The following is a 27,361-nucleotide window of genomic DNA, read 5'->3' as shown; positions in this document are numbered from 1 at the left end:
GGCCTGGCCCCAGCGCCGGGGCGGGAGCGCGGCGGGAGCAGGTGGAGTGGCCGCGGGCGGTGGCGCTGCCATGGCTCCGCGTCCCGGCCCAGAGCACCAGCCCCCACCTCGGCCCTCCTCGCCTGCCCCTGGGGCCCACCAGACTTTGGCCTTTGCCGGCGCCCCAGCCTAACCAGCCTCCCCTCGCTGTCCGGTTGGGATTTGGGGGCTGAGCCGTCTGGGGTCCCGGGGCCAATGCAGTGCCGCCTCCTCCGGGGCCTGGCGGGAGCCTTCCTCACCCTTCTGTGCACGGGGCTCCTCTCCCTGCGGTACCACTCGAGCCTGTCCCCCGACGGCGCGCGGGAGGCCCCCGCGCTGGGCCCGCCAAGCCCTCTGTCCCCTGAGCTGCAGTTGCGCGATGTCTTCATCACGGTCAAGACGACCCGAGCCTTCCACCACTCGCGCCTGGAGCTGCTGCTGGACACGTGGGTCTCCAGGACCAGGGAACAGGTGACAAGTGGGCAACTGTAGGCCCCCAGAGTGGCCCCTGACCTGAGGGACTCGTGGAAGCCTTTCCATTGGGCTGGGGTCCCCGGCAGCCTCTAGGGAGAAGCCGCCTGCCCACCTGCCCTGTCTGGACTCCACTCCCGGCTCCTCCTTCCTCCCAGGATCAAGGGCTCCTGCGGCCCCTGCCTGTGCCCCTCACTGGCTCTGGAACCAGGTGGTCCTCATGCCCACTCCTCAGTCCCTCCTGGGGCGGGGTGGGGGGTGTCCCTCTGTTCCCTGGCTGTTCTAGCACCGGCTTTGCTCCTGCCCACCTTGGCTCAGACCCGCGATGGGGACAATGCGGGGGCGGGGTGGGGGTGGGGTGTTGGGCGGCTGGGGTAGAGGCCTCTGAGAGTCCTGACTTCTGACATGTGCCCAGGCCAGGCTGCACCCAGTCCAGGCCCCGGGTGCTGTCCTACCGCCCTGGCTGGGAGAGTGGAGGACAGGGGCTGAGCTGCCGAGGACACGGGAAGGTCTAGGTGGGGCCTGTTTGGGAGGGAGAGGGGCGGGGGGCATCCTTTCAGAATTGCCGACGACCCCTGTCCCCTTGTCTCTGCTGCCCAGGGTGTGTCCAGGGCAGTGGGCCCTCATCTGTGCTCCTTTCCTGTGGGGCAGTTTCTGAGGGAGGGAGGGAGGGAGGGAGGGAGGGAGGGAGGTGTGCTGTGGGGGTGGTGGTGGAGGCTGCCGTGGGGGAGAGGTCAGAGTGGGGGCCAGCTGTGGGATCTTGTGTGTGTGTGTGTGTGTGTGTGTGTGTGTGTGTGTGTGTGACGGGGGCATGTGGCTTATGTCTTTCCGGGCACAAGCTGAGTCCCTTCTGGCTCTTGCCCTCCCCAGACCCGGTGCCCTCCCCAAGCAAGGTCAGTGATTTGGGGTTGTTGGGGAACCATCTTTGGGAGAGGTGGAGGGGCGCGTTTACACACACACACACACACACACACACACACACACACACACACTGTCCCTACGGCGGGCGGCTGGCTCAGTGGGAGGAAGTGACTGAGCCTTGGGAGGGGGTTGGGGGCTCCCGGGACACTGAAGAGCCGGGAAGGTGATGTCTGCAAGAGCCCAGGGCCTTCTGGGGAGAGGGCACCCCCACCCCTGACTTCCTGGCCGTGATGTCCTGGCACCCTATTTAAGCCTTTCTCCGCTGGGACCCCAGCACCCAGGTTCTTCCCTGGGGCGCCCCCACACACAGCTTCTCCTCTTGGGGAGAGTCTGGTTCCTCCTGCGGAAGCCGCTGAGCCTGGCCCTCCCCGCAGACCTTCCTGTTTATGGTGCTGTGTCTGTGTGTACCCGGGAGCGTGCCTCACGTGGTCTGAGGCCCTTTCCTGCCTTGTCTTGATCGCCATGGTGGTGCCCTTGCCCCGGATGAGGAAACTGAGGCCAGAGGGAGGAAGTGCTTGTCCGCAGCACCCTGAAGGCCTGGGGGCGCAGAGCCCTGGTCCCACCTCCCGGTTGGGACCCTTCCTTCTCGGTTGAGACCCGGGATCTCAGAGCTGCCTGGTCACTGGGCCCCAGGAGAGGGTCCTTGGGTGCCCAGCCTGGGTGGCTGGCCCTGGCAGGACCAGGTCTGCAAAGAGAGGAAGCAGCTGCCCACTCCCTGCCTCGAGCTCAATCCCAGATGCCAACTAGGCAGCCAGAGGGAGTACCTGCCGGGTAGCTCGGCAGCCAAGGGGCCGCACATGCCTCACTCCGTTTAACCCTCACAACAGCCCCCGAGGGGCAGTCACTGAGGGTCCTGTTTTATAGGCCGGGAAGCTGAGCACAGTTAAACAGAGGTAGGAGATGAGTTCACTCAGTTGCACACTCCCACCTTCCGTCCCCAGCACGAGGGGCAGAGGCTAGAAACCTCGTCCTTTGAGGCAGAGTTGAGAAAAGGCAGGATGCTCAAATTGAGGAAGAGGAAGGGAGACCGGGGGACACCCTGCCATCCCACTGCCTCTGGGTCCTCTTTGTCTCCACCCTTTGAGCCCTTTGGCTTATCCGTCTCTGTGATCTTGGCCAGGGCTCTCTCCCTCTCAGGCCTCAGTTTCCCCGTCTGCACAGGACCAGGAGGGTCTCGGAGCCTCTCTCAGCTCTGCCGGCAGGAGCAGGCCTGAGCTGGTTAACTCTCCAGGGCTGGGCGCCCGCCCCAGCTGGTTAAGGGCGGCCGGGTGGCAGGTGGGCCTTTGTGGCAGCTCGCGTGCGGCCTTTGTCCCGGGGAGAGGGGGTGGGCTGGGGGAGGCCCTTTTTTGTGATCCACGGGGAGCCTTTCCCTTCCCCACAGTCTCCTCGAGGGCGGGGGGTGGGGGTGGGGGGAGCGCTGTGGGCCCCACATCTCCCCTCCCCTGCAGCAGATGGCCCCCAGCCGCCCCCTCCCCTGACCCCAGCAGGCTGACTGTCCTTTTGTCTTCCTGTGAGGTTTTAACCATTGTCAGAGTCTCCTCCTTAAACAAATTAAATGCAACCCTTGGCCCAGAGGAAACTCTGCCCACTGCTCTGTGCCAATCTCCGGGTTCCCAGGGACGGGAACACGGGCCTCATGCGCCCCGCCCAGCCCCCCGGCCCTGCTGCGGGACCCTCTCCCTCCCCCTCCCCCCACCGATTCCGGCTTATTCATCCATCGGCAAACATCCCTGACCCATTTGGCCCATGCTCCCAACTCGAGAGAGTTCCACTATCTGGTGGAAAGTTTGCCAAGGATCAGGGCAAGAAAAGCCTGATTTATTTTACTGGCTCTCTGGGGGCTGTGTGGAAAACAGGCTCCCGGTGGGGGCAGGACCGAGCAGGGAGACCAGGGGAAAGGTGACTGCAGCCAAGCAGGCAGGAGTGGGCTGGGCCGCTGGGTGGCCGTGGAGGCTGGTGAGGAGAGGTCGCATCCTGGGTAATTTGTAGGTTGGGTGAGCAGAATTTGCTGACACGGCTGGATGTGGGGTGTGAAGGAAAGAGAGGAGGCATGGTGACCCCGAGGTGCTGGGTCCCAGCCAGATGGGGAGGGCCCAGAGGAACACAGGTGGGCGGGGGGGGGGGTTCTGGCACTGAGTGTGAGGCACCTGCTAGCCCCCCCCCACCCCCCGCAGAGGTCTTGGATGAGGTGGGATTTCATGGTTTCTTGATGGCGTTTAAAGCCAAGAGGCTCGATAGCATCCCCGAGGCAGCGGATGGGATAGAGAAGGGGACCAGCACCGACACTTTCTGCGAGGATATCCAGGGACCTACAGTGTCAGCTAAATCTGAAAAGGTGGGGGACAGACCCGAGGGAGAGGGGCTCAGAAGGTGGATGCCACCCAGGCCTCCCGGAGGTGAGCCAGTGCCGGGACGGGGGGCGTGAATCAGACCAGGCCCGTGCCCTTCAGCGTGTCACTGTCTGGAGGGAGAGACCAAAGGGTAGATTTCCATAGCCGAGGGGCTGCTGTTACCATAAGGAGGGACAGGAGGCTGAGGGGCACATGGGAGGGGTGTCAGGCAAGAAGAGGGCACAGTATATGCAAAGGCTCAGAAGGGTGTGCGTGTATGTGGCACATTTGGGGAACTGAAAGGCCTTTGAATTTAAGAGAAGAGGTGGGGCAGGAAGTGATGAGATAGGCTGCATCAGGCACAGGGACTGGGTGGCCCCTCATGGCCGCACTTAGGACGCTGGCCTTTGTCCCAGGGGCAGTAGGGAGCCACAGAAGGTACCAGGTAGGGTGGTGGGTAGGGGGTATTAGCTGGTTTTGGTCCTGACAGGAAAAGAGATCTGAAGGTCTTGCAATAATCCATTGTAAGATAATAGTGGCTCAGAACAAGGGCCATGGGTCTTGGGGAGATAGGACTGGTTCCCTCCTGCCCCTTCCTGTGCCCAACCCCTGGCTTCTGGCCTCCTGTGCCTCAGTTCCCCCCCGAAATAAGAAGCTGAGCCTGGCTTCACTGCCAACTCTTTCTCGTTCTTTCTCACGCTATCTCACTTTGCCCTCACAGCTACCGCTACTCCCCATTTTCCGGCTGGGTAAACTGAGGCTCAAAGCAGGCGCTGATCTGATCTGAAGGGCTGGTTCCTGGAAAGCAGGGAGGTGTTTGTGGCTGAGCGGGGAGGGGCGTTGCGGTCAGAGGCCCGAAGTCTGGAGGGAGGGCAGGGCTAGCGTGGCCAGAGTGACAGATGGGGGAGTCGAGGCCCTTTAAACGGGTGAGATGCTTTCTCCTTGGTCCTCACTTGGAAAGAGTTCCAAGTTGTCAGGACCCTGGGCAGGGCCACCTAAGCATCAGAGGAGGCCCTCGCTGTGCTGGGCGGGTGAGGGGACCTGCTGGAGCGGGGAGAGGCGCTCGTGCTCTGCTCGGTGTGGAATGGGGGTCAGACCGGTCCCCGGCCGCCGGTCTCTGTCTTGCCATCAGCTGCCCGTGGAGGGTTTGTCTCTGCAGCTCATTCGGTTTGTGTTCAGTTTCTTTGGGGGTTGAGCGGCTTCTACCTGCCTGGGAGGTGGGGAGGAGAGGTCCGAGGCCTGTGGGCTCGAATCCCAGCTCAGCAGTCGCCAACTGTCCAACCTTAGTCTGTCACTTAGCCTCAGTTTCGCCATCTGCGAGGGAGACAGATCACGACACCTGTCTTGAGGTTAAGTGAGGTCCTCAGGGACCAGGAGCATGCAAGCTGCTGGTGGGGCGCCTCTCCAGTCTGGGAGAGAGCTGGACTGGATCACGATGTAAAATTTCCGAGCTGCGCAAGGGCCCTGTGCCCGCCCAGAGAGCTTCCGTGGCTCTGGAAGCCGTGACTGTCTCCCCAAGCAGTGCGGTGTCCCCGTGCGTGGGTCTGTCTCCGGTCAAAGCATCTAGGGTTGTGTACGTGTGGTTAGGGAGGGGCCACGTGGGACTGCAGTGTGTGCATGTGTGTGAGATAGAAGACGGTGTGACTCCGGTAGGGTCCCCGTGGGTGCTGGTGTGCACCATGAAGTCGTGTGGCTTTGACAGCTGGGTTGTGTGTGTTGGGGGGGGGGGGCGTAGCCGAGAAAGTCATGTTGTCTTAAAGGCGCGTGTGATGGTGGGAGGGGGTGCGTCTGTCACTGATGGAGGACAGAGGTGTGGACAGGTGTTTTAGCAGGGGCTTGGCTGTGAGCGACCCCCGGGGCCTGCCCTTGGCTGACTCTAGTCCTGACTCCCCTTTCTCCTTCTTAGACCTTTGTCTTCACCGACAGCCCAGATGAAGGCCTCCAGGAGAGACTGGGTAATTCTGGGTGGGGTGGGGGCCCCTCAGCTGTTACCAGGGAAAGGTGGGGTGGCTGTCCCCTGGCCCGGGGCCCTCAGGAAACAGGGCTGCCCACCCTTGGCATGTAGGGATCCCCCTTTGCCCAGGATGAGGGGCAGGCTTCTTTGCTGGAGACAGGTATGGGTTTGGGGAGGGTCAGCTCTCCCGGGCCTCAGTTTCCCCGTGTGTAGAATGAGAATGCTCCAGGCTGTCTGAGGTCTTGCTCTGTATTCTCACGGTGTGCGGGGCTGTGGGAAGGACCTGGGCAGGGTCCTCTGACTCATCCCCACTCCTCCAGGGTCCCACCTCGTGGTCACCAACTGCTCCGCTGAGCACAGCCACCCCGCCCTGTCCTGCAAGATGGCTGCTGAGTTCGACACCTTCTTGGCCAGCGGGCTGAGGTGAGTGTGCCTGGGTCTCTGGGGACAGGTGTGGCCTGTGCCTCAGGCTGGTTCCTGAATAGGGTTTTGTGTCAAGAAAGTGAAGTTTGGCTGGGTCTTGTGAATCTCATCACGTAAGGGCCTCCTGGGGTCTGTCTCTGGGCAGACTGTCTGGGTTCAAGTCGTGCCATTTACCGGCTGTGGGATCTTGGGCAAGTGTCTTAACCTTGCTGAGTCTTGGTCCCCACGCGTTAAGTGGGGACACTTTTCTCGGGAGCTCACATGAGATGCTGTCTGGCTCAGACCGTGTGCCTTAAATGTCAGCTACTCTCCCTGATTTTGTTGACTTATTATGGGCGGGGGGCTCAAGGGGAGCCTGGTCGGCCAGCAGCCCTTGGGAACCCTCCTCCAAGCTTAGCATCCCCCCCTTGGATCCCCACAGGTGGTTCTGCCACGTGGATGACGACAACTATGTGAACCCAAGGGCACTGCTGAAGCTGCTAAAAACCTTCCCACAGACCCGCGACGTCTACCTAGGCCGGCCCAGCCTGAACCGGCCTATCCGCGCTTCGGAGCCCAGGCCGCACAACCGCACGGTGGGTCCCTCTCTTCCTCCTTGTGCAGTGGAGGCCGCAGGTGTGGGCTGTGGCCAGGGCGGGGGGCGGGGGGATGGGGCAGGCAGGGGCAGGGCTCGGAGCCCCTGGTATCGTCATGTAGTTGTATATCAGCCGTTCAAGTGCCCAGCGCCGCTGGGCCAGCTGGTCGATTGCGCTGCCCGCAGCCCCTGAGCCCCTCCCCTACGCACCCCTCCTGTCTACAGACTAAAGAGGTGACACCTGGCCCAACGGGGTCCCCAGCTTCAGCTCCAGACCTAGATGGGCACTAACGAGGGCTGTCAGATTTAGGGAAAAAAACCAAGCCCCGAACCAGGATGAAAGTTGCATTTGACTTTCAGATAAATAGGGACGCATTTTTTTAGTAGAAGTGCGTAGCATGGTTCTCTCCGGGTCCCCAGGCCCCGCCAGGCCCCTAGGGGGCTCCCTTGGCCCCAGGGAAAAGGCTAGTGAGGGGGTCCCCCTCCCTGGAGGCAGTGTGTGGAGCAGGAGCCCCAGGCTGTAGGGCTCTCTGCCTCCCCGGCTCACCATCTGCTTCATCAGGGAAACCAAGAGCAGGAAACACAAAACCTTAATTATCAGCGGCTAATGGGGCCTCTGAGCCCTAATTAAATCCTCCCGGGCCCTGGGGGTGTGTGTGTGTGTGAGAGTCGGCTCCAGGTGAGCCGAGGGGTGCCCCAGGAGGCCCCCGCACCACCACACGCTTGGATGGAGGGGTTGAGAACTCTGCTCTGGAGCCCGACTCCCTGGGTTCACGGGCCACCTGTGCCGCCTCCTGGTTTCGTGACCTTCGCTGAAGTCATCCCGCCTTTCTGTGCCTCAGTTTCCTCACCGGTGAAATGGGCGATCAGCGTGCCCACCTGACAGGGCGGTTGTGAGCAGGATAAGAAACAATTTAGCGAGGTCACCTATCCAAGTGCTTGGGATGGGACCCGACATGTGATGACACTAGTAAGTGTTAGCGATCGGTACCCAAGCCAGCTCGGCCTTCCTCTCTGAGCCTCATGCTTCCTGAGCAGGTTCAGTGCTGCTCGGCCCGCCCAGGCCCCGACTCCAGGATGTGCACGAATATTCTTCTTGCACAGACTCCTAGGTGGGATTCCCTAGACTCCGCCCCAAAGTGTCCCAGCCTGTTCGGATTCTGGGGTACCCTCTGGGTTGTGGGGGGGGAGGGCAGCGGAATCGGGCAAGAGCTCCGGCTTGGGCTCAGTCCCAGCTCTGGGACCTCGGTTCTCTGCACCTCACTTCTCTGTACCTCGTCAGCTCATCTGCAGCACAGGACCCCATATATCCGCGCGCAGGGTTAAGGCACGTATACTTTACTTTAATTGTTGTTGTTACTTTAATTATCTGGGAGCAGAAGCCCTGAGCCCACAGTTCACTAAACAAGCATCAATTGGACACCTACTGTGTGCCAGGTCCTTAAGAACCTGTTTACCCTGCTTTATCTAAGAGGGCGGCATTTCCAGAAGTAGCTCATTGAGGTGGTCAGGAGGAGGACACAGGGCCAGGAGAACCCTTGGGTTTCACAACCGGGGCAGATGCACTCACAGGTGACAAATCTGTGATCCAGAGGGGAGCAGTGACTTTCTCAAGGTTACACGGCTGTGGCTGTGCGGTGGAGGAGGCCGAGGCCCCAGACGCAGGCTTCCCGACTTCCTGCCCAGGGTTCTCACTGCTGCATCAAGAGGGATAACCCCCACCCAATGCCGCATGCATCAATTAAGCACCAACTGTGTACTCGGGAGAGGGTAACCTCAGGGAACTTGTTAGTCACGAGCGGGTGTAGCCGAGAGGGTATGGTGTTTGCTTCACAAACCCCCACGGAGGAGGGGGGGCAGAGAGTGGTTTACACCCCAAAGGTACACTCATGATTCCTGAGATGGCGATGTCAGGGGGTTTGCTGGCCTCGGGGGCTCGCGGGCCCGTCTGTCCTTCTCTCTTTCCTCCACGGGAGGCCCCCTTCTCTCCTCGTGCAGAAAAGCTTTCTCCCTCCCAGGAGCTGTAAGTGGCGAGGCCAGTGCCCCTGGCGGGTGATCGTGGTGTTGGGACTATCGCTCCCAAGCCTGGAGCCATGCTGGTTGGGGGTGAGGGGTGGTCTGGCCGTTGCCCCCACCCCCCAGGCTCACCCTGAACCTTGGCCCTCCCCTACCTCTCCCCCCAGAGGCTGGTACAGTTCTGGTTTGCCACTGGGGGCGCTGGCTTTTGCATCAACCGCAAACTGGCTTTGAAGATGGCCCCGTGGGCCAGGTAAGCAAAGCCCCAAGGTGGGGTGGGTGGGGGAGGGGGCAGAGGGAGGGAAGGGCCTGGTGCGGGCGGCCTTCGCAGCAGGAAGGGCTCGGGAGCGAGCCCCTGAGGAACTTTCTGGCATTCATGCTGTGTCACAGAGTTACACAGTTAGTGGTGAGCAAGCCACCTGCCTTCCTGCCCTCAGGGATACACTGCCTAGGGCACTGTGCCACTCACAGGCGAGTTGTGTCATCTCTGGGAGCCTCCGTGCCCCCTTCTGTTAAAACCTAATAATATAATAGCTAAGGGCTGTTGTGGGGGCTAAATGGGGAAATGTTTGGGTCGGCACCTGGTCTGAGCCAGGCAAGTATTAAGTCCCACGTGCAGCCCTCTTCTTCCGGGTAAACGTCACAGGGGAGGTGAAGGCCAAGTTTAGGGGGATTCAGAGGAAGGAAGATGTAGGGCCTTCTGCCTGGAGACGGGAGGAGGGCTTCCTGGAAGAGGTGGTGTTTGGACTGGGATAGCCCTAGGGGCCCCCAGAGTGGGGTGGGAGTACTGGTTTTCTGGAGAGCAAGCGGCAAAGGCCTGGCCTCTCGAGGTCTGCTTGGAGAGGCTGCTGAGAGAGGCTCTGAGCCAGGCCTGTGCTTCCCCAAGAGTAATCACAGCCCCTGGGAGGAAGGTGTGTTAGCCTCCTTTCCACAGCTGAGGAGACTGAGGCTCTGAGAGGCCGAATAAGTGACTAGTCCAAGGTCACTCAGCTGCTGGCTCTGGCTCCAAGGTCTGCACAACCCTGGCCTGCTCTGATCTGGATGGGCAGGGTCAGAGGGGTCCTCCAAGTGCGGGGGTGGGGTGGGGGGAACTCAGGTCCCAGTTAGAGGTGGTAATGCTGTCCTCGGGCATGCCGACGGCAGATATGTACTCGTGACCAGGGGTCATCCCTGTGCCTGGTGCCCCCATCTGGGCTTCTGCCCACCTTTACGGGGTATTTGTGTGAATTGGGAAAGGTACCCCCTCCGGGCAGGTGCAACCCTCGGGCACGGGCTGGGATGGGGAGGGAAGGCTGGCCTTCTGCACCCACTGGGCCCCCTGTGCAGTGGGGCAGCCCGGCCCCCCAGGGGAGCTCGTGGGGTATGCAGTCAGGTGGTGCCCTTAACCTGGGACACTGCTCCTCCCCTCCTCGACATCTGGCTGACTCCAGAATACCCTGTGCGACTCCGTTTAAAGACTGCCACTGTCAGAGTGAGATAAACTGCCACCTCCTCTGGGAAGCCCACCTTACCCTCCCGGTGTCTCCCAGGCCTCATGCTTCCCTCTTAGTGCCAGTCTTAGTCTGAAACGACCTGTCCCCCCGTCTCCCTTCAGAAGAGGGCAGCAAGCATTTCTTTCTCATCTCTGTATCCGCAGCCCTGGCATGGCACGTGGCACCAGCTAGATCCTTAAGCTCAACAAAGAATGAATGAATGAGTGAATGCATATAAAGAAAAGAAGGGATACATTTAGAAGGGGCTGCTTCTCACCACTCTTCCTCTTAATCTGCACAATGGCCCAGTGAGGGCAGGGCCGTTATCACGCCCATTTCACAGAAGAGGACACTGAGGCTCCCCAGGTTGGTGGCTTGCCCAAGGTCACCCAGTGCACAGGAGGCAGATGGCCCCGGTGGAGGGAGGGCCTTCTGGGAGGCAGGGAGAGCTCTAGGTGCCGAGGGCCCGGGCCGGTGGCCACAGCACGGCTCTGTCTCTCAGTGGCTCCCGCTTCGTGGAAACAGCCGCGCTCATCCGGCTGCCCGACGACTGCACCGTGGGCTACATTGTCGAGTGCAAGCTGGGTGGCCACCTGCAGCCCAGCCCCCTCTTCCACTCGCACCTGGAGACCCTGCAGCTGCTGGGGGCCGCCCAGCTCCCAGAGCAGGTGAGCCGGCCTCGGGGCAGTGGGGGAAGGGTGCGGGTGGGGCTGTCCCCTACTGATGGGGAAACCGAGGCCCACGGTGGCAAAGGACCCTCAGAAGGGCACACAGCGACTCAGGCCTGCCCACCTCCAACCCTCAAGGGTTAACGTTTGTGACGCTCCAAGTTCTTTGATCTGGTCCTTGAATGCCAGCTGGAAGGACCTGCACGGAGCAGAAGCAGCTTGCCTTCAGCTTCAGACCGCTCCCCCCGCTGCCCGCTCCCCCTTGTCCCTCCGCCCCTTCTCCAAACTTCCGTCCTCCCGCATCGCTCCGAAGGGGCCAGGCCTGCCCTTTGCAACGTTGCCTGTTGGTCGTCCCCCCTTCATCAGAGGTTGCCTGCCCGCAGCCCCCTGCTTTCTTTCTCACCCAGACGTGGCCGGGAAAGCCCCTGGGGTCCTCCGCCCAACAGCTCGAGTCAGAGTCCTTTGGTGGCAGAGGACAGAAACGCAACCCAGGCTGGTCAAACAAACAAGTACGCTTATGGGCTCGCGTCCCCGAGAAGCCGCGGGCTGGCTTGCCAGGCGGGGCTGAGTCTGCCTGCTCACGCTGTGCCCGCTGTCACCTGTCTTCCCGACACTGGGCTCACCCTCAGGCAGGCTCGCCCCTCATGCTGGCGGGGTGGCAGCCCCAGGGTTCCACCGCACCCGCCAGAGGACAGCTCCCCCTTCCGCCCAGTCCCGGGGCTGGTGCTCGTCGGTTGGAAGGCCTGCTTGGGTCACACCTGTCTCCTACCAGGGCCAAGACTTAGTGTTGATTCTGCCGGCAGGGTCGGTCCCAATGGGACTGCAGGGCCTGAAGCCAGGAAGAGGGGGACAGATTTGGGACAACCGAAACCAGGTACCCTAACGGTTGGGATTTCCAGAATCCTCACTGTGCCAGGCACCAGGCCGGTGGCTTTATCTGCTGTACTCTCTGGTTCCTTACAACGTTCACATGAGGAATGTTCACTGACATTCCCATTCTGTAGGTAGGGAAACTGAGGCCAGAGAGCTGAACTAACCATGGCACGGGGCATGAAGGGGATTTGAGCCCTGCCTGGATGGCCCCTAAGCCTACAGTCTTTAACCGCTGCGCTCTGCTGTCCCTCCACAAGGGGCATCATCTCATGTCCTCACTGCGAGTAGAGTGACCTGAAACTCCTGGAGGAGAGGGAGGGCCATGGCCCCGCCGTGAGTCTCAGGAAACCTCTGTCCAGGCATGGAATTTGCTGGAACTCACTTCCCTTTTCGCGACTCAGTTTCCTAGTCTGTAGGCAAGGGACTCATTCCAGCCGCACAGGTAGGGTGGGCTGTTGGGCACCCAAATGGAGTCCGGGCGTGGCCGTGCCCTACAAGCTCGAAGAGCCTTGTGGAGTGGGGTGGGCTCCTCCGCGAAGCTCTCAGGGCTAAGGGTGGGGTTTCAGGTACAGAGGCAGGCTCTGCGGGCCCCTCACGATGTCTTATGTGCCTTCCCTGCTTCTGCGCAAACACTGCCCCCTGGTGGGGTCCCCTGAGGGACACCCGGCCAACTTGAACTTCCTGCCCCGCTTTTCTCTGCCCAGGTCACCCTCAGCTATGGCGTCTTTGAGGGGAAGCTCAATGTCATTAAGCTAGAAGGCCCCTTCTCCCCTGAGGAGGACCCTTCCAGGTGAGTCCGGGGGCCCAAAGTGTGGGATTGGAAGAGAGGGAGCTGAGAGCCCGAAGGGAAGGAGGGCCCTGGCAGCTGAGAGCAGAGAACCGGGAGCCGGGGGAATGCATTTCAGTCCCCGCTCTGCCCCAGGATTGCTGTGTGACCTTGGGCAAATACCTTGCTTTCTCTGGGCCCCGGTCTCCCCATTTGTAACACAGGGAGGCAGCGTGTTGTGGATCTGAAGGGCTCTCCCCGTCCTGATCCTCTGGGATTCTTCAGGAGCCCCCGGAAGACTGAAATGTCTTCGCTGAGCAGAGGAGATGCTCTAAGGGAAGAACTTCAGGCCCCGATGGGGAATTTTTATTTGAGCTTTCGTAGGCTCTCTGTTTCCTTGATACTCTTCCGTGGTTCTCTTCAGTGGGTAGATGGTCGGAAAGAGGGCTAAAATGCCCCCGAGGCACCTTCCGGTTCTGCTCTCAAACAGGCCACGGGAACATTAGGCCTGTGAGAGCACAGCCTGTGACTCGATGTGCTGGGAGCGCGGGCCTGCTCAAGGAAGCCGGTGTGGCTGACACGCAGAAGAAAGGGGAGAGAGTTGCCCAATGTGGTTGGTTGGAGATGGGGCAGAGGACTCCCCAAGGCCTTGCAGGCTCGGTCTGGACTTTGGCTTGACCTGAAATGGAACCCCTGGGGGAACCAGGCTGCCTGGCTCTGAACTCGTGCAGAGCGGTCTGCGTGGAGCAGAGGGCTCACAACCGTTCAAGGGCCCTGGGGCCAGGGCTGCATCGAACAAGTTGGCCATTACAAAGAGGCAGAGTTTGGCTCAACATAGGGAAAAAATTCAGATTTCTAAGATGAAGGGAGCAGCTGCCTTCTAATGGGGGTGGGCTCCTCATCAGTGAGGGTGTACGTGCTGTGGCTATGCTATCAAGAGGTTTGAGAATGGATGTTCAGTTCTCTCTAAGCCTGAAGGTTCTAGAATCCAAAGGTTCCTGCCTAAAAGAGCGGGAGCTGACTGCGGGCTCAGGTACATGTGATCGGATAGTCTAGCCTCGGCTGGGGTCTCCTCATGGCATCTCTGGCCCTTGAAGTCTCTCTAAACGGTTGGTTTTCAGTAGGGGCCGTCCCCCCGGGACATCTGGCAATGTCTGGAGACATTACAAAAAACATTTTTTTAATGTTTATTTATTTTTGAGAGAGAGAGAGAGAGAGAGAGCAAGCATGAGCAGGGGAGGGGCAGAGAGAGAGAGGGAGACACGGAGTCGAAGTAGGTTCCAGGCTCTGAGCTGGCTCATCAGCATGGAGCCTGATGCGGGGCTTGAACTCACGAGTCTTGAGAGCATGACCTGAGCTGTAGTCGGACGCTTAACCGTCTGAGCCACCCAGGCGCCCCAAGGAGACATTAAAAAAAAATTGTTTTCAATGTTTATTTATTTTTGAGAGAGACACAGAGAGAGAGAGAGAACGGGGGAGGGGCAGAGAGAGAGAGGGAGACACGGAATCCGAAGTAGGTTCCAGGCTCTGAGCTGTCAACGCAGAGCCTGATGTGGGGCTCAAACCCACAGACCGCGAGATCATGACCTGAGCCGAAGTCGGACGCTCAACCGACCGAGACACCCAGGCGCCCCTCCAAGGAGACAGTTTTGATTGTTATGAGTCAGGGGGATTCTACTGGCTTCTAGCGGGTAGAGCCCAGGGGTGCTGCAAAACATCCTACCATGCATAGACCGCCCCACAACAAAGAATTATCTGGCCCTAAATTTTAATAGTGCTGTGATGGAGAAGTTCCTCTCCAAACCATCTCTGAGACGTGTACCCCCCCCCCCCCAGGAGCCCATGGACTGAGCCTGGGGGTCAGGGTGACCATCTTGCCCATTTCTGGTCTCTCCGCAGGTTTCGTTCCCTCCACTGTCTCCTCTACCCAGATACTCCTTGGTGCCCACAGCTGGTGGCCAGATGAACCCTGAACTGCTGGGCAAAGATTGGGCTGAGGCCTCTGGTTATCCTTCGCCTCCCCAGGCAGCCCTGGGGACCTGTGGCAAGTGCCCTTTGGTGGACAGTCCCTGGCATGGCCTCTGAGCGGTGGGCCAGCCCAGGGTTGGATGGTGGCTGGCAGTGAAGGCATGCTAGGCCCCCGGGAAGTGGATTGGACAGCCCGGGGAACAGGTGCACCAGGTGAGGGCCAGAGAGGCCCCAGGGACTGGGCTTCTGTGGGTCTTGAGTGGCTGGATTGAATAAGCACGGGGGGGGGGGGAGGGGCGCCCTTGAGCTGGGCTGGGGCTCAGGGGTCCTAACCCTCTAGAGAATTACCTGGGCCCCTGGTGGGGTCTGGCCTTCCACCCCCAGCTCTGGTTTCTGTCGTTCCCCCTGGGGCCAAGCACTGGGCCGGCCTACTCCCGGCTCCCTCGGCTGGATTCCCAGCCACGGAGGGGACCCAGGTGGAATAGTGGCAGAATCCAGGGTGTGTGGCAGATACGGGTGTTGCCGACCAGTCTCCAGCTCCTTGCTCCCACCCCTTGCTAACAGATCCCATTTTGTCTGGAGAATCAGCCTGCCCAGACCCAGATCCTGGCTCATGATGGACCCCCGCCGGCCGTGATGGTCTTTTTGGTCATTTTTCCCAGCCTCCCTTGCTCAGTCTATTAGTATGAACTAAACGAAGCCAATAGGGAGGCTTCTGGAGAGGCTTCTGGGGAAGACCAGGCCCGTATCCCCTCTTCCTGCTGTGAATGTGGGTGCGATGTCTAGATCCGGAGTGGCTGCCTCGTTATCACGAAGGAAAGGCCATGACAATCATGCGCGCTTGTCCCTTTTGGCATCTGGTTCTGTAAGAAAATTAAACCCTTATTTGTTTAAACCTCTCTTGGTCTAGTTTCCTGTTAGATCTGCAGCCACTGTGTTCCTGGCTGGGGTGGGGTCTTTGCTCTGCCTGTCACAGTGGGGATGGTGGTGTTGGTTTGGGCCCTGAGCTACATGTCTCTGCTCTGCCCTTGCCGGCTGCGTGACCTTGAGGAGCCCACTTGGTCTCTCTGGCCTGTTTGCCCATTTTATAGATAAGAAAAGGAATACCTTCTTCGTGGATTGATATCTGCGTGAAATGCACAGAGCCGGGGGTGGGGAAGAAAGGGCTCAGTGAACAGTGAACAGTGACCGTTACTAGTGTGTGCTTGGGTCACCGTCAGCCGGGGCGTGTGAGGGTGTGCGTGGGCGTGCGAGGGTGTGTGTGCGGCACGTCCCCTCTCTACACAGGTCTGCGCAGAAGGACACGTGTGTGCCATGAGGTGCTGGTGTGCCGGGGGCTGCTCCTCTCTGCCCTCAGAGCCTGGGTTGGGGGTAGCCAGAGAATTGGGAGAGGCAGAGAGGAGACCCAGCTGAGGGAGTCAGCCTCTGGTGTCAGATAAAGGGACAGTTTGACAGCCACGGTAGCAGATAAATCAATGCGAGCACCCTTAGGATTGCAGGTCCCAAAGAGGTTGCATGAACGAACGAAAGAGATCACGGTGAAATTTCAGGAATGCCAGCGCAAAGGTTGGGGAGGCTTAAGGATGCGAGGCCTCTTCTCCCCACGCGTCATTCCCGGTGATATCGGGCCACCATGGGGCTCTGGGCTGGGGGCAGGCGGGAAGACAGAGGAGAGATCCTGAGGCATGGAGGGGCCTCGAGCCACAGAGCCAGGGCTGGGGGCTCCTTGGAGCACACCCTCCAGCCCTTGAAGAACCTTGCCCTTGATGCAACTCCGTCTGGGGTCTTTGCAACCACTGAACGCCAGTTCAGTGCCTCAGCCCTGGTTTCCACGGAGGAGCTTGAGGCCCAGAGAGGGACTGCCATGTGCTTGTGGTCACACAGCAGGTCAAGTGCAGAGTCGGGCTGCTTGGGCTCTTCCGAGGCCTCCTTTCTTTCTGGGCTAACCCAATGCTGGGTTTGTGGGACGTGAACCGAGTAGGGGTGGCCCTGGCCCTGCAGCCCTGGTGGGGGATGGAGGGATGTGCTCCGCAGCTGTTGTCCTCTCCACCCTGTATGTGGAAGGCTGCCGGCCGGCCTGCTTTTAGAAGCAGCAGCAGATTTGCGGGTTGTTCCCAGATCCTGGGGGTCGGTGGAGGGAACAGGGCTCGGGCCATCTGCTGCCTCCATTGTCCCAGAATAGCTGTGCTAGGGAGGGGGAGCAGAGTCAGCAAGGATCAGAATTGGGATGGAGGAAGGGGGTGGGTGTCTGGATTTAACCCTTTGTATGTTTGTGTGGGAGAGTATAAAGCTGCCTGCACTCTGGACTAAGGTGGCCCGCGTGGGCCCCACGGGCAGGATGGGCAGGATGGGGGAGAGGGGCAAGGTTGGACCACCCTGTACTGGTCTTGGGCAAGTATCATTCCCATTTTGTAGATTAGGAAACTGAGGCCCAGAGAGGAAGAAGGCCGTGGGTCCAGGTCCCAGGGCTTAGAGGTGCCAGAAGCAAGGTTTGGAGCAAAGTGCGGGACAACTCTGGAGACTCCTCTCCTCTCCGTCTCTGGCTCTGTGCCTTGGGCAGGCGACCTCACTATTCACTGGCCCCACCGGTGGGATAGACACAGTGACTTTCACATTGAGTGCGGAGCGGTTTCAAGAGGCTGCGGAGAAAGCTCCTCGCTCAAGTAATGCCTGCTCAAGAAACAACAGCTCCCCGCCCTGAGTTCGGTTGTTCTCGGCCGTGAAAGGGGACGGCAGGGGTGCTGGAGCGGCCATCACCTCCACTCCGCCATCCGGGCCTGGGCCACTGTCAGTCTCGCCTGTGTTACCGCGGTGGCCTCCTCGTTTCCCCTGGTGGATGCCCAGGTGGTTTCACCCAGGTGGGTGATCAGCCTGGTGACGCCCATCATTTTTAGTATCACCCCAAGGGGGGAAATCTGACCTTCGGTGCTCCTGATAACGATGCCACAGGAAAGGAACAACACCACCCAGGAAGTCGGCTGGCCCAAATAGTTGACCCTACACCAGCCAACCTTCTGGATCTAAATACCAGTTTGCAGGAAATGGGGGGACAGTGGAACGTGTTAAATGACACCATGAGGGTTCAGCCCACCACAAAGGGGATTCTTCTCCAGGGTGGACTTTGTTTCTTCAAGTAAAGATAGCATCAAAGGCAGAAGGAAGGACTGTTACGGACGATAAGAGATTGAAAAGGCATAGGAACCAAATGCAATGCATAGACTTTGTTAAGATCGTGGTTCAAATAAATGGACACTAAAAGGGTGTTTTTAAAAAAAAAAATTTTTTTTAACGTTTATGTTTGAGAGAGAGGCAGACAGACAGTGAGCCGGGGAGGGGCAGAGAAAGAGGGAGATACAGAACCCGAAGCAGGCTCCGGGCTCTGAGCTGTCAGCACAGAGCCTGAGGCGGGGCTCGAACTCAAGGACTGTGTGTGAGATCATGACCTGAGCCGAAGTCGGCTGTTTAACTGACTGAGCCATCCAGGTGCCCCTAAAAAGGTGTTTTTGCGAAAAGTGAGGAAACTTGGACGTGGGCTTTGTCGTAGATGGTATTAAGAAATTGTTAATTTTATTAGGTATGATCATGATATTGAGGTTCTTTTTTTTTTTTAAGTTTATTTAAGTGATCTCTACACCCAACGTGGGGCTTGAACTCATGACCCCAAGATCAAGAGTTCCATGCTCTTCCAACTGAGCCAGCCAGGTGCCCTGAGGTTCTTTTTTATTTTTTTTAATGAGAAATGTTCTAATATGTAAGAGATACATTCTGAAATATTTATGTGTGAAATGATACAATGTTGGGAATTTTCTTTAAATTTTTTTTAACATTTATTTATTTTTGAGACAGAGAGAGACAGAGCATGAACGGGGGAGGGGCAGAGAGAGAGGGAGACACAGAATCGGAAGCAGGCTCCAGACTCTGAGCCATCAGCCCAGAGCCCGACGAGGGGCTCGAACTCACGGACCGTGAGATCGTGACCTGAGCTGAAGTCGGACGCTCAACCGACTGAGCCACCCAGGCGCCCAGGGAGTTTTCTTTAAAAAGAGCTTGAGGGGAGGAATGGAATAAGAATGGCTAAATAGGGGTGGTCTTTGAAGTTGTGTGATGGGAACGTGGGGGTTCGTTATGCTATTCTTTTGACTTTGGGGTGTGTTTGAAACTTTTCATAATAGAAAGTAAAATAAAGTGGGTCTGTGGATGTTCCATTTGTTGGCTCTGGATCTCCCCCTTCTCTTTCCCCCTTCCTTTCCCCCTCCCCCATGTCCCACATTCAGGGCCAGATAACATCTGTTCTCATCAGACACGGCCGTCCTGGTTCCACTTCCTGTTCTCCCCAAACACCCAGAGAAAGGAGAGGCAGACCTTGACCGGAAGCTGGCCCTGCCTGAATGGCATTTGGCCCATTGCCTGGTTTCCCCAAGGCCGACCCTGATTTCTTTTGGTTCTGAGCACTTGTTCCAGCTGTTTTGTAACCCAGTGGCTTTCTCCCTGAGCACAGCCATTGGGCACATTCCCCCACCCACTTACCCCTCCTCCTAGCCACCCATCCAATAAGAATTTACTGCTCACCTCCTCTAGGTGAGTAGGGGGAGGCATCCCTGTGTTAGAGGTTACACAGGGGAATCAGGTGCAAGCCTAACCCTTGAGAGGGAGCTCAGATCCTAGGTGGGACGTATTGAAACCATGGCACATCATGTAACAATGAGGAAACAAGACCGCGGAGCACAAGGAAGAAGGACTCGGATTTGGGGGGCCTAGAGGGCAACAGGGGTCAAGAAGACTTGATGTGCGAGGTGATGGTGGATCTGGGTCTTGAGCCATGAGGCGATCAGAAGGAGTAGAATGTGTCACACACCGCCTTTGCAGATAGGGCTAGGGAGACCCCAAGGAAGGACACAAATGTTGGTTATGGTTATGGGTACTACTGTTTTCAGGTGACTCCTTACCACACCTTGCAGGCTAAAGGTGAAGTATGGACCTACCACAGTGTCCACATAAAACAGAGGGAGTACTTTCCATCCTTGCCTCCGTCATCTCCTCCGGAATGCTTTGTAAGTGTCTCCCAGAGCAGAGACTCTGCTGGGCGCATTTCTGTGCCTCACAGTATCTAGTGCAGCGCTGGGCACATAGCAGGTACTTCATCAGGACCAACGACCATTTCAGCGAGTCAACTTTAGCCGGTATCAGAACGGCTGCATTAGAATCATGGGTACTTGGTACAATGGGATTCCAGGGCCCCATCTAAGATCCTCAGAATCCCAGTCTCCAAAGAAGGGGCTCGGGAATCTGTACGTTCACCTGGTTCCCCAGGAGGCTGTAAGTTGCCGCTGGGCTAAAAGAACGAGATGGGACCCGAGGTGAGTTCAGCACCATGGACAGAAACCTCGCTGTTCCCCTCCGTCTATTCTTCCTGGGACTAGCTGGGGCAGAGCGTTCTACGTGTGTATGTGTGGGGGCTCATGGTCTAACCCAGATGCGGAAGAGGCGACACCTGTGGCCTTGGCCTCCTTGTCACGCAACCCTCATATGTGCTTCAGCAGTGAGTTTCAGGGCAAGCGCTGGTCCTGCTGTCAAGAGACAGCTCTGACTGCGCAGAGAGGGGTCATGGAATACATATCCCCTCCATTTCTTCTATAAGATGTAAATGACCCCCATACTGTGCAAGCAGCAAAGCATGGAGCCTGAGCCTGTGGTTTGAGTGCCTACTGTGTTCAAGGGCTGTGCTGATAGCCAAGGGGCACGTAGGGATGAGCACGATGTAGCTGCCACCCCAAGGAACCCACAGCTTGTCAAACATGGTTCATTGATTGTTAGAAAGGAGAGTGGCCTTGAAGATAACCTTGAAGATAACCCCGATAGCAAGTCAGCAAGTGTGTGTACTGGAGAGGCAGCCAGGGGAGTGGAAAGGACAGACATCTAGTAGCAGAGGCTTTCTGGGTCTAAGACCTGCCCCTGGCACAGACTAGCTGCGTGGTCTTGTGCATGCTGCTTAGCTACCAGAGCCTCAGTTTCCCAATCTGAGAAACGGGAGTGATGACCCCTCCCCCTCCCCCATCCCAGGGCATTTACAAGGAAAGTGCTCACTCAGTCCAAGGCCCATGACACAGCTCAAGCACCACTGATTTGCTGACAGACTCCAAATTTATGCCAGGCATGATGTCAAATACCATGAGCTAGGTGGATGCGAGCTAGCATCCAAGGATCTTATACTGGGGGTGTAGGGCAGAGGGGATACTTCTTATCTTTCTGGCCCCAAGATGGACTCCATTTCCAGCCTCCCTTGCAGTGAGAGCAGCCATGTGACTGACTTGGGCTGATGGATGTCCTCTACTTGTAACACCCTCCCACACAAGAGGTCTCTGTTCTCACTGCTGGCTGGCTAGGGAGGACCATGGGTTAGGGGAGGGCAGAACATGGAGATGGGAGGAACCCAGGTCCCAGGATCTCCCCATGGGGGCCTGTCCACCAAAGGGCTGCACTGAATTGTCAGAAGAACCAGAAATGAACTTGTGTTGAGTCGAGCTCTTGGGTTTGGGATGCTTGTTACAGTGCTTAGCGGACCCTGACTAATACAGGGAGATAAAATAAACAGGTCAGCAAACAAGCAAGAGTTCCAGAACACGATGGTGTGATGAGGGACATACACAGGGATGGAAGAGTGGGGCACACACTATCCCTTTGTTTTTAACTTCTTCTAAGTTTACCTAATAAACCTTTTGCCCTTCAATGGTCCTGATCAGAAATTCTCTTGCTTTGGCCGTATAACTTCCATCTCAATCTTCTCGAAACCCCACCTTGTGTGATACGTACATCACTCATATAACTTCTCCACCTTCTGTATTTTATTTCAAGGACCTGCTGGCTGGGTTTGTCTTTGTTTAATGTTTTATTTTATGAGAGAGAGAGAGAGAGAGAGAGAGAGAGAGAGAGAGCAAGTTGGGGAAAGGGGCAGAGGGAGAGAGAATCTTAAGCAGGCTCCACACTTAGCACGGAGCCCGACACGGGGCTCAATCTTGTGACCCTGGGATCACGACCTGAGCTGAAATCAAGAGTCGGACGCTCAACCAACTGAGCCATCCAGGTGCCCTGACCAAGTTTATTTTGAGTTTGGCCCTACTGAGTTGGAAACATATCCCTTCATACTACGTAGTTCCAGCAAACTTTGTCTTTCCCACCCATATCCTCGCCTTCTGGGGTAAAGATCCCAGCCCGAGTGTGTTCCTAGTCGGCTATGTCTCTGCAGCCCATCGACTTCCCCGACGTCGTTCAGTATTCAGGTGAAAGTATCCTTGCACCTTTAATGGCTTTATAGATGCGGCATACAGACCACGAGAGAGAAAATACCCAATTTACCAGCTGGTTGGCATGAGGCATTTTATGCAGTCTAAATCTGTCGTATTCGTATCTGATTATTTTTAAATTAAATAGGAATAAACTTTAATACATAAGGACTATGTTTACCGTTCCATTTACTCAGCGCTTTATAACAAAGTACCCCCAGCACTTAGTGGCTTAGAACAGCGACAGCACTTACTTCGCTCACGGATCTGCAGTTTGAACAGGATTCGCGGGACAGCTTGTCTCTGCTCCACTTGGTGCCAACCGGGGCGGCTCAGGGCTGAGGCTAGGGTCATCTGAAGGCTCTCTCCCGTGGCTGACACCTGCTGGCCTTGTCCTCTAGCTCTGTGAGGTCTCTCTGGCCTGACTTCACTGCGTAGCTGGGCTTCATACAGGTTGGCTCAGGGCTCCCAGACAGGACCGCTAGGTAGATGCTGCTTTGCCTCTTACGACCCGGCCTAGGAAGTCGGGCAACATCACTTCATTAGAAGCCAGTAACCAAGGCTGACCTCTAATCGAAGAGGAGGAGTTAGGTCCCTGCACCCCTTTACAAAAATGCCATCATTAACTGAAAACATTGTGTTAAAACCTACGCGACATAGAATTTGGCCTTTTAACCGTTTTATTTTCTTCTTCTTTTTTTTTTTTACATTTTGTTTTAGAGAGAGGGTGGGGGAGAGGGGCAGAGGGAAAGAGAGAGAGCAGAGCCCACGACGGCGGGATCGTGGACCCGAGTGGAAATCGAGAGTCGGGGGCTCAGCTGACGAAGTCCCCCAGGTGCCCGTTAACCAGTTCAAATGTACGATTTAGTGACGTTCATCACGTTCACGACGTCGCGCGACCGTCACCACAATTTTTTCATAATGTTTAAGTATAATGTGTTCAAGGCCCATCCGTGCCGCAGCGTGTATCAGACCGCCTTCCCTTTTACGGCTCCAGACTGTTCTACTGTCGGTGTGTGTCATTTTGTTTATTCATCCGTCCACCGACGCTTGGGACTCTTTTCATCTTTTGGCTGCTGTGAATACAGGTGATGTTTGAACACAGGTGTCCAAATATCTGTTTGCATCCCTGCCTTTAATTCTTTTGGGAATATGCTCGGGGTGGAATGGCTGGATCGTATGGTAATTCTACACTTAATCTTCTGGAGGAACTGCCATACTGTTTCCACGGTAGCTGTGGAATTTTCCATTCCCACTCGCAATTCACAAGTGTTTCATTCTCTCCACACCTTCGTCAACACTTGTTATTTCCTTCCTTCCTTCCTTCCTCCTTCCTTCCTCTCTCCCTTCTTCCTTCCTTCCTTCCTCCTTCCTTCCTTCCTTCCTCCTTCCTTCCTCTCTCCCTTCTTCCTTCCTTCCTTCCTTCCTTCTTCCTTCCTTCTTCTCTCCCTTCTTCCTTCCTTCCTCCTTCCTTCCTTCCTTCCTTCCTCCTTCCTTCCTCTCTCCCTCCTTCCTTCCTTCCTTCCTTCCTTCCTTCCTTCCTTCCTTCCTCCTTCCTTCCTCTCTCCCTTCTTCCTTCCTTCCTTCCTCCTTCCTTCCTTCCTTCCTTCCTTCCTTCCTTCCTTCCTCTTTCTTTCTTTCTCTCTTCTTTCTCTCTCTCTTCTTTCTTTGTCTTTTCTTTCTTTCTCTCTTTTCTTTCTCTTCTTTCTTTGTCTTTTCTTTCTTTCTCTCTTTTCTTTCTCTTCTTTCTTTCTCTTTTCTTTCTTTCTTTCTTTCTTTCTTTCTCTTCTTTCTTTCTTTCTTCTTTCTCTCTCTTCTCTTTCTTTTTCTTTCTTTCTCTCTCTTCTTTCTGTCTCTTTTTTCTTTCTTTGTCTTTTCTGTCTTTCTCTCTCTTCTTTCTCTCTTCTTTCTTTCTTTCTTTCTCTCCTTTCTCTCTTCTTTCTTTTTCTTTCTTTCTTTCTTTCTTTCTTTCTTTCTTTCTTTCTTTCTTTCTTTCACTAATAGTCCTCCAAATGGGTGGGAGGTGGTAGCTCATTGTGGTTTTGATCTCCATTTCCCTAACGGTTAGTGATGCTAAGCATCTTTTCATGTGTTTATTGGCCATTTGTACGTCTTCTTTGGAGAAATGTCTTCTCAAGTCCTTTGCCCCATTTTTAATTGGGTTATTTTTTGTTGCTGACGAGTCTTCATTCTTTTTTACAGCCACGTAGTGTTTCAAAGCACGGCTATCCAGGTTTTTATGAACTGGCCCTCTGTTGATGGATATTCAGGTTGTCCCCAGTCACGTGCTCTGCAAATGACTGCTACAGTGAATTATCTTGTACACATGTTATTATGTTCAGGTGTTGAGGATTTTGGAGGATAATTTCCTAGCAGCAGGACTGGTGAATTAGAGAGAAGGTGCATTTATCATTTAGATAGATACTCTCCAATTGTCCTTGAGAGAGGATGTACCGATTTATATTCCCTGTAGCCATGTAAGAGAGCAAGGCACAGCTTTAAAACTAACACGTATGTTTTCAGACTTGTGCCAAAGATTTCTTCTTCCTTGGGGATGCTAATCTGACATTTCCTAATACCGATTAAAACATTGGCCCAACACCGCACTCTGTTAAGGGATTTGCAACTTAATTGCATTTGTTCATAAAACGGAATTAATATCGAATAACTTGCCATCAACAGGACTAAGTTTTGACCCCGTGCTATGACAAATCTATTCACATTTTATGTTTTACAAATCCGTTCAAAGTTCAAAAAAAGGATAGGGGGTATCTGAATACCATTAAGCTGATATAAAAAATTAGACTCAAATCTCAATGTGTATGTCAATCTTTGCAAATAATACAGAATTTATTTCTATCAATTCTTTCCCAGAGGACTAGCCATGAAAATTCACGACTGGAAACTCTTTTTTCTTATTAATAGTATCTAACAAGATAACAACTCACACATCAAATATGAACTCAACCTGCGCTTTCGAGACTATGTGTAGCTTTGGAAGCAAACAGCACCTCTTTACAAAGCCCACCCCAAACCACTCGCTCCTTCAACTTCTACTCAACAAAGTAACTGAAAATTGTTATGAGGAAACCAGGATCCAGTTAAAACCGATAAACAGATTATAACTACATTAACTACCTTACGTTGATAATTAACTAGTCACAGTTTTCAATAAGGGGGGTTTTCTGTTTAAGGGGAGAAACTTCCAATAAATGAAAATTTCAAGAAGTGAAGAGCTACCGTGTCAATAAACTTAGGACAGAAAATTCTCTGTGTTCTGAACAGCAATTAATGTAATACTGACAGATAGTAAAGACACATGCTAAATAAAATATGATATGCAGGGTGAATAAATGAGAAATAATTAGCCATTATGTTACAGTCATAGTAAATGCACAACAACTTTTCACATTGTGTTAATTTGAAGTACTTTACATAAATACAAGCTCACTTCTCTGCCCTTGAGTGATAGCGTCAAGTTCGTTGGGGCCGACCGTTCACCCAGCGAGTGGCTCCCAGGTCGCCAAATGTGGCTTGCTTCCTCTGATGGTGGCAGTTTCACCGTCTCCAATGGCAGTGAGGTCAGCCTGCTCCTTAATATGGTGCCCAAACTGAGTGCCCAAGCACACGGGCTCCCTCCTCAGCCACCTGATCGTCAGACACATACCTGCCCAGAGATGCTTTTTTTTTTTTTTTAATTTTTTTTTCAACGTTTATTTATTTTTGGAACAGAGAGAGACAGAGCATGAACGGGGGAGGGGCAGAGAGAGAGGGAGACACAGAATCGGAAACAGGCTCCAGGCTCTGAGCCATCAGCCCAGAGCCTGACGCGGGGCTCGAACTCACGGACTGCGAGATCGTGACCTGGCTGAAGTCGGACGCTTAACCGACTGCGCCACCCAGGCGCCCCCAGAGATGTTTTTTAAAGCAGGTGATTCCAACATACAGCCGAGTTTGGGACCCATATACTGCTCTATAAGACCATCCACAGTCTGCCTGGCCGTGTCTCCATTCATTAATTTATTACACTAGCATTAATCAAACACCTCTTTGCTGGGTCCTGAGGATACCCACATGTTTTTTTACCTAAAGTTCTTTTTTTTTTTTTTTTGCATTGGCCCTTTTGTACCTAAAGACATCTGTTTTATATTTGTTTGTTTGTTTATGGTTTTTCAGAGAGAGAGCACGGCTGGGGAGAGAGGTAGAGGGAGAGAGACAGAGAGAGAGAGAGAGAGAGAGGGAGAGAATCTTAAGCAGGCTCCGTGCTGCATGGAGCCCAGTGCGGGGTTAGATCTCGCGACCCGAGGATCGTGACCTGAACTGAAATCAGAGCTTGGACGCTCAACCGACTGACCACCCAGGCGCTCCGACGCGTCTGGTTTAAAAATACACTTGATGCAATTAATCGGATGGGCCAGATATATTATAAGTAACACACGTAAAAAGAAGTACATTGCTTTTAAATGAGTTAATCAATATTATCTAAACATCAGCCTGCTTACTGATAGTGATATTCGCACCACCTTTTAGGAAACAACGAATTCATTTATTCACTTATCCGCTTATTCTTTTTTTCATCCATCCCACATCTCCCGAGCGCCTCTGATGGGCCACGCGGGTGCCGAACATCTTTCCTGCCCTCTTTCTTGACTGTGCCTGGTGCCCACCTGCCACCCAGGGGCCTTCGTGCTGCCAGCTGCTGGAACAGGGATGGAGCCATCCGCAACTTCCTCAGGCCTCGGGTCTTTGTGCTTCTTCCACGGATTCCCGGTCTTCCCTCCGCCCCGGACAGGCGGGCAGTCGGGGAGGTGTGTGGGGGGAGTGAGGCTCGCTAGACCCCTGGCTGGAGTCCCAGTGGGCGGAACAGGCTATCACCACCAGGGGGCACTCCTGCATCACTTGCTGGCTTCTTGCCCAGGCCAGGCTCAGGGCAAGGTGGGCCAGGCAGGAAGGTTAAGACGCTTGGGTGGGGGGAGCTGCCATGGGGGGACCAGGCCAGGCTTGGGAAAGGCCTAATAAGGGGGCATGAAAATGGACCGCCCGCGCTCAGTTGCTGAGAAAACCCGCACCGCTCCCTGCCAGGGAGGAAGAGCACACGGCACATTGACCGGGCTCGGCAAACCGTGACCAGCTGGGGACAGCAGCCATCGATGAAATAATTCTGTCGTTTGCTGCAGGGCAAGGTCACCCCCCATGCAGATGCCAAGCCCACCGCGAGCCCCAGACAGCATGCCCGTGTACCTCAACCCTTTGCCGATTATTTTCAGGGAGAGGAGGAGAGCAGAGAACGGGACGGAAAGCCATCGGGGACCTCTCCCGGGGGCTGGGGCCACCCTGATCCCCGCCTTCAGCCGGGAAGGTCCGGCCTGTGGACTGGACGCGCTCTGAAACTGTTCTTCCCCATCCCCTGGGCCGCAGTCGCTTCTTCTATAAAATGGGACTGAAATCACCTCCGCCCCGTCTGCCTCTCTTGGGCGCACTGATGTGAAAGCTGCCACAAACAGCAGAGAGCAGGTTGAAACGGAAACAAGAGAGTCTCAAATGGAACTTGGCTCCCCCCCTCCTGCCCTTCCCTTGCTTTGGAATTTGTGCCAATCTGTCATCTGTGTGAGTGAGTTTGTGCTTCA

At 55.7% G+C, this 27,361-nt stretch overlaps 1 protein-coding gene across 6 annotated transcripts; it reads left to right on the top strand.

Annotated features, from left to right (window-relative positions):
* MFNG (MFNG O-fucosylpeptide 3-beta-N-acetylglucosaminyltransferase) lies at positions 1-27,361 on the top strand. 6 transcript variants are annotated; one of them, XR_002160083.3, is made up of 9 exons: positions 7-489; positions 5,647-5,695; positions 6,015-6,117; positions 6,539-6,692; positions 8,875-8,960; positions 10,682-10,847; positions 12,425-12,510; positions 14,386-14,667; positions 15,019-15,353. XR_002160083.3 is itself a non-coding variant. In XM_045062329.1 (8 exons), exons 1-8 carry the CDS (start codon positions 235-237, stop codon positions 27,120-27,122), a joined length of 1,110 nt encoding a protein of 369 aa, XP_044918264.1. In that variant the 5' UTR covers positions 3-234; the 3' UTR covers positions 27,123-27,361. The 6 variants fall into 6 exon arrangements, 2 of the variants coding, with proteins under 2 accessions (XP_044918264.1, XP_003989290.1); XR_006601106.1 differs by lacking the exon at positions 15,019-15,353 and having other exon boundaries at positions 1-489; positions 11,255-12,510; positions 14,386-14,450; XM_045062329.1 differs by lacking the exons at positions 14,386-14,667; positions 15,019-15,353 and adding an exon at positions 26,912-27,361 and having other exon boundaries at positions 3-489.

The sequence above is a fragment of the Felis catus genome, chromosome B4 (genome assembly GCF_018350175.1).
Source record: "Felis catus isolate Fca126 chromosome B4, F.catus_Fca126_mat1.0, whole genome shotgun sequence".
In the NCBI taxonomy this organism is placed as follows: domain Eukaryota; kingdom Metazoa; phylum Chordata; class Mammalia; order Carnivora; family Felidae; genus Felis; species Felis catus.
Note: the sequence above shows the minus strand (reverse complement) of the source record. Positions and strands in the feature narration are given on the sequence as shown.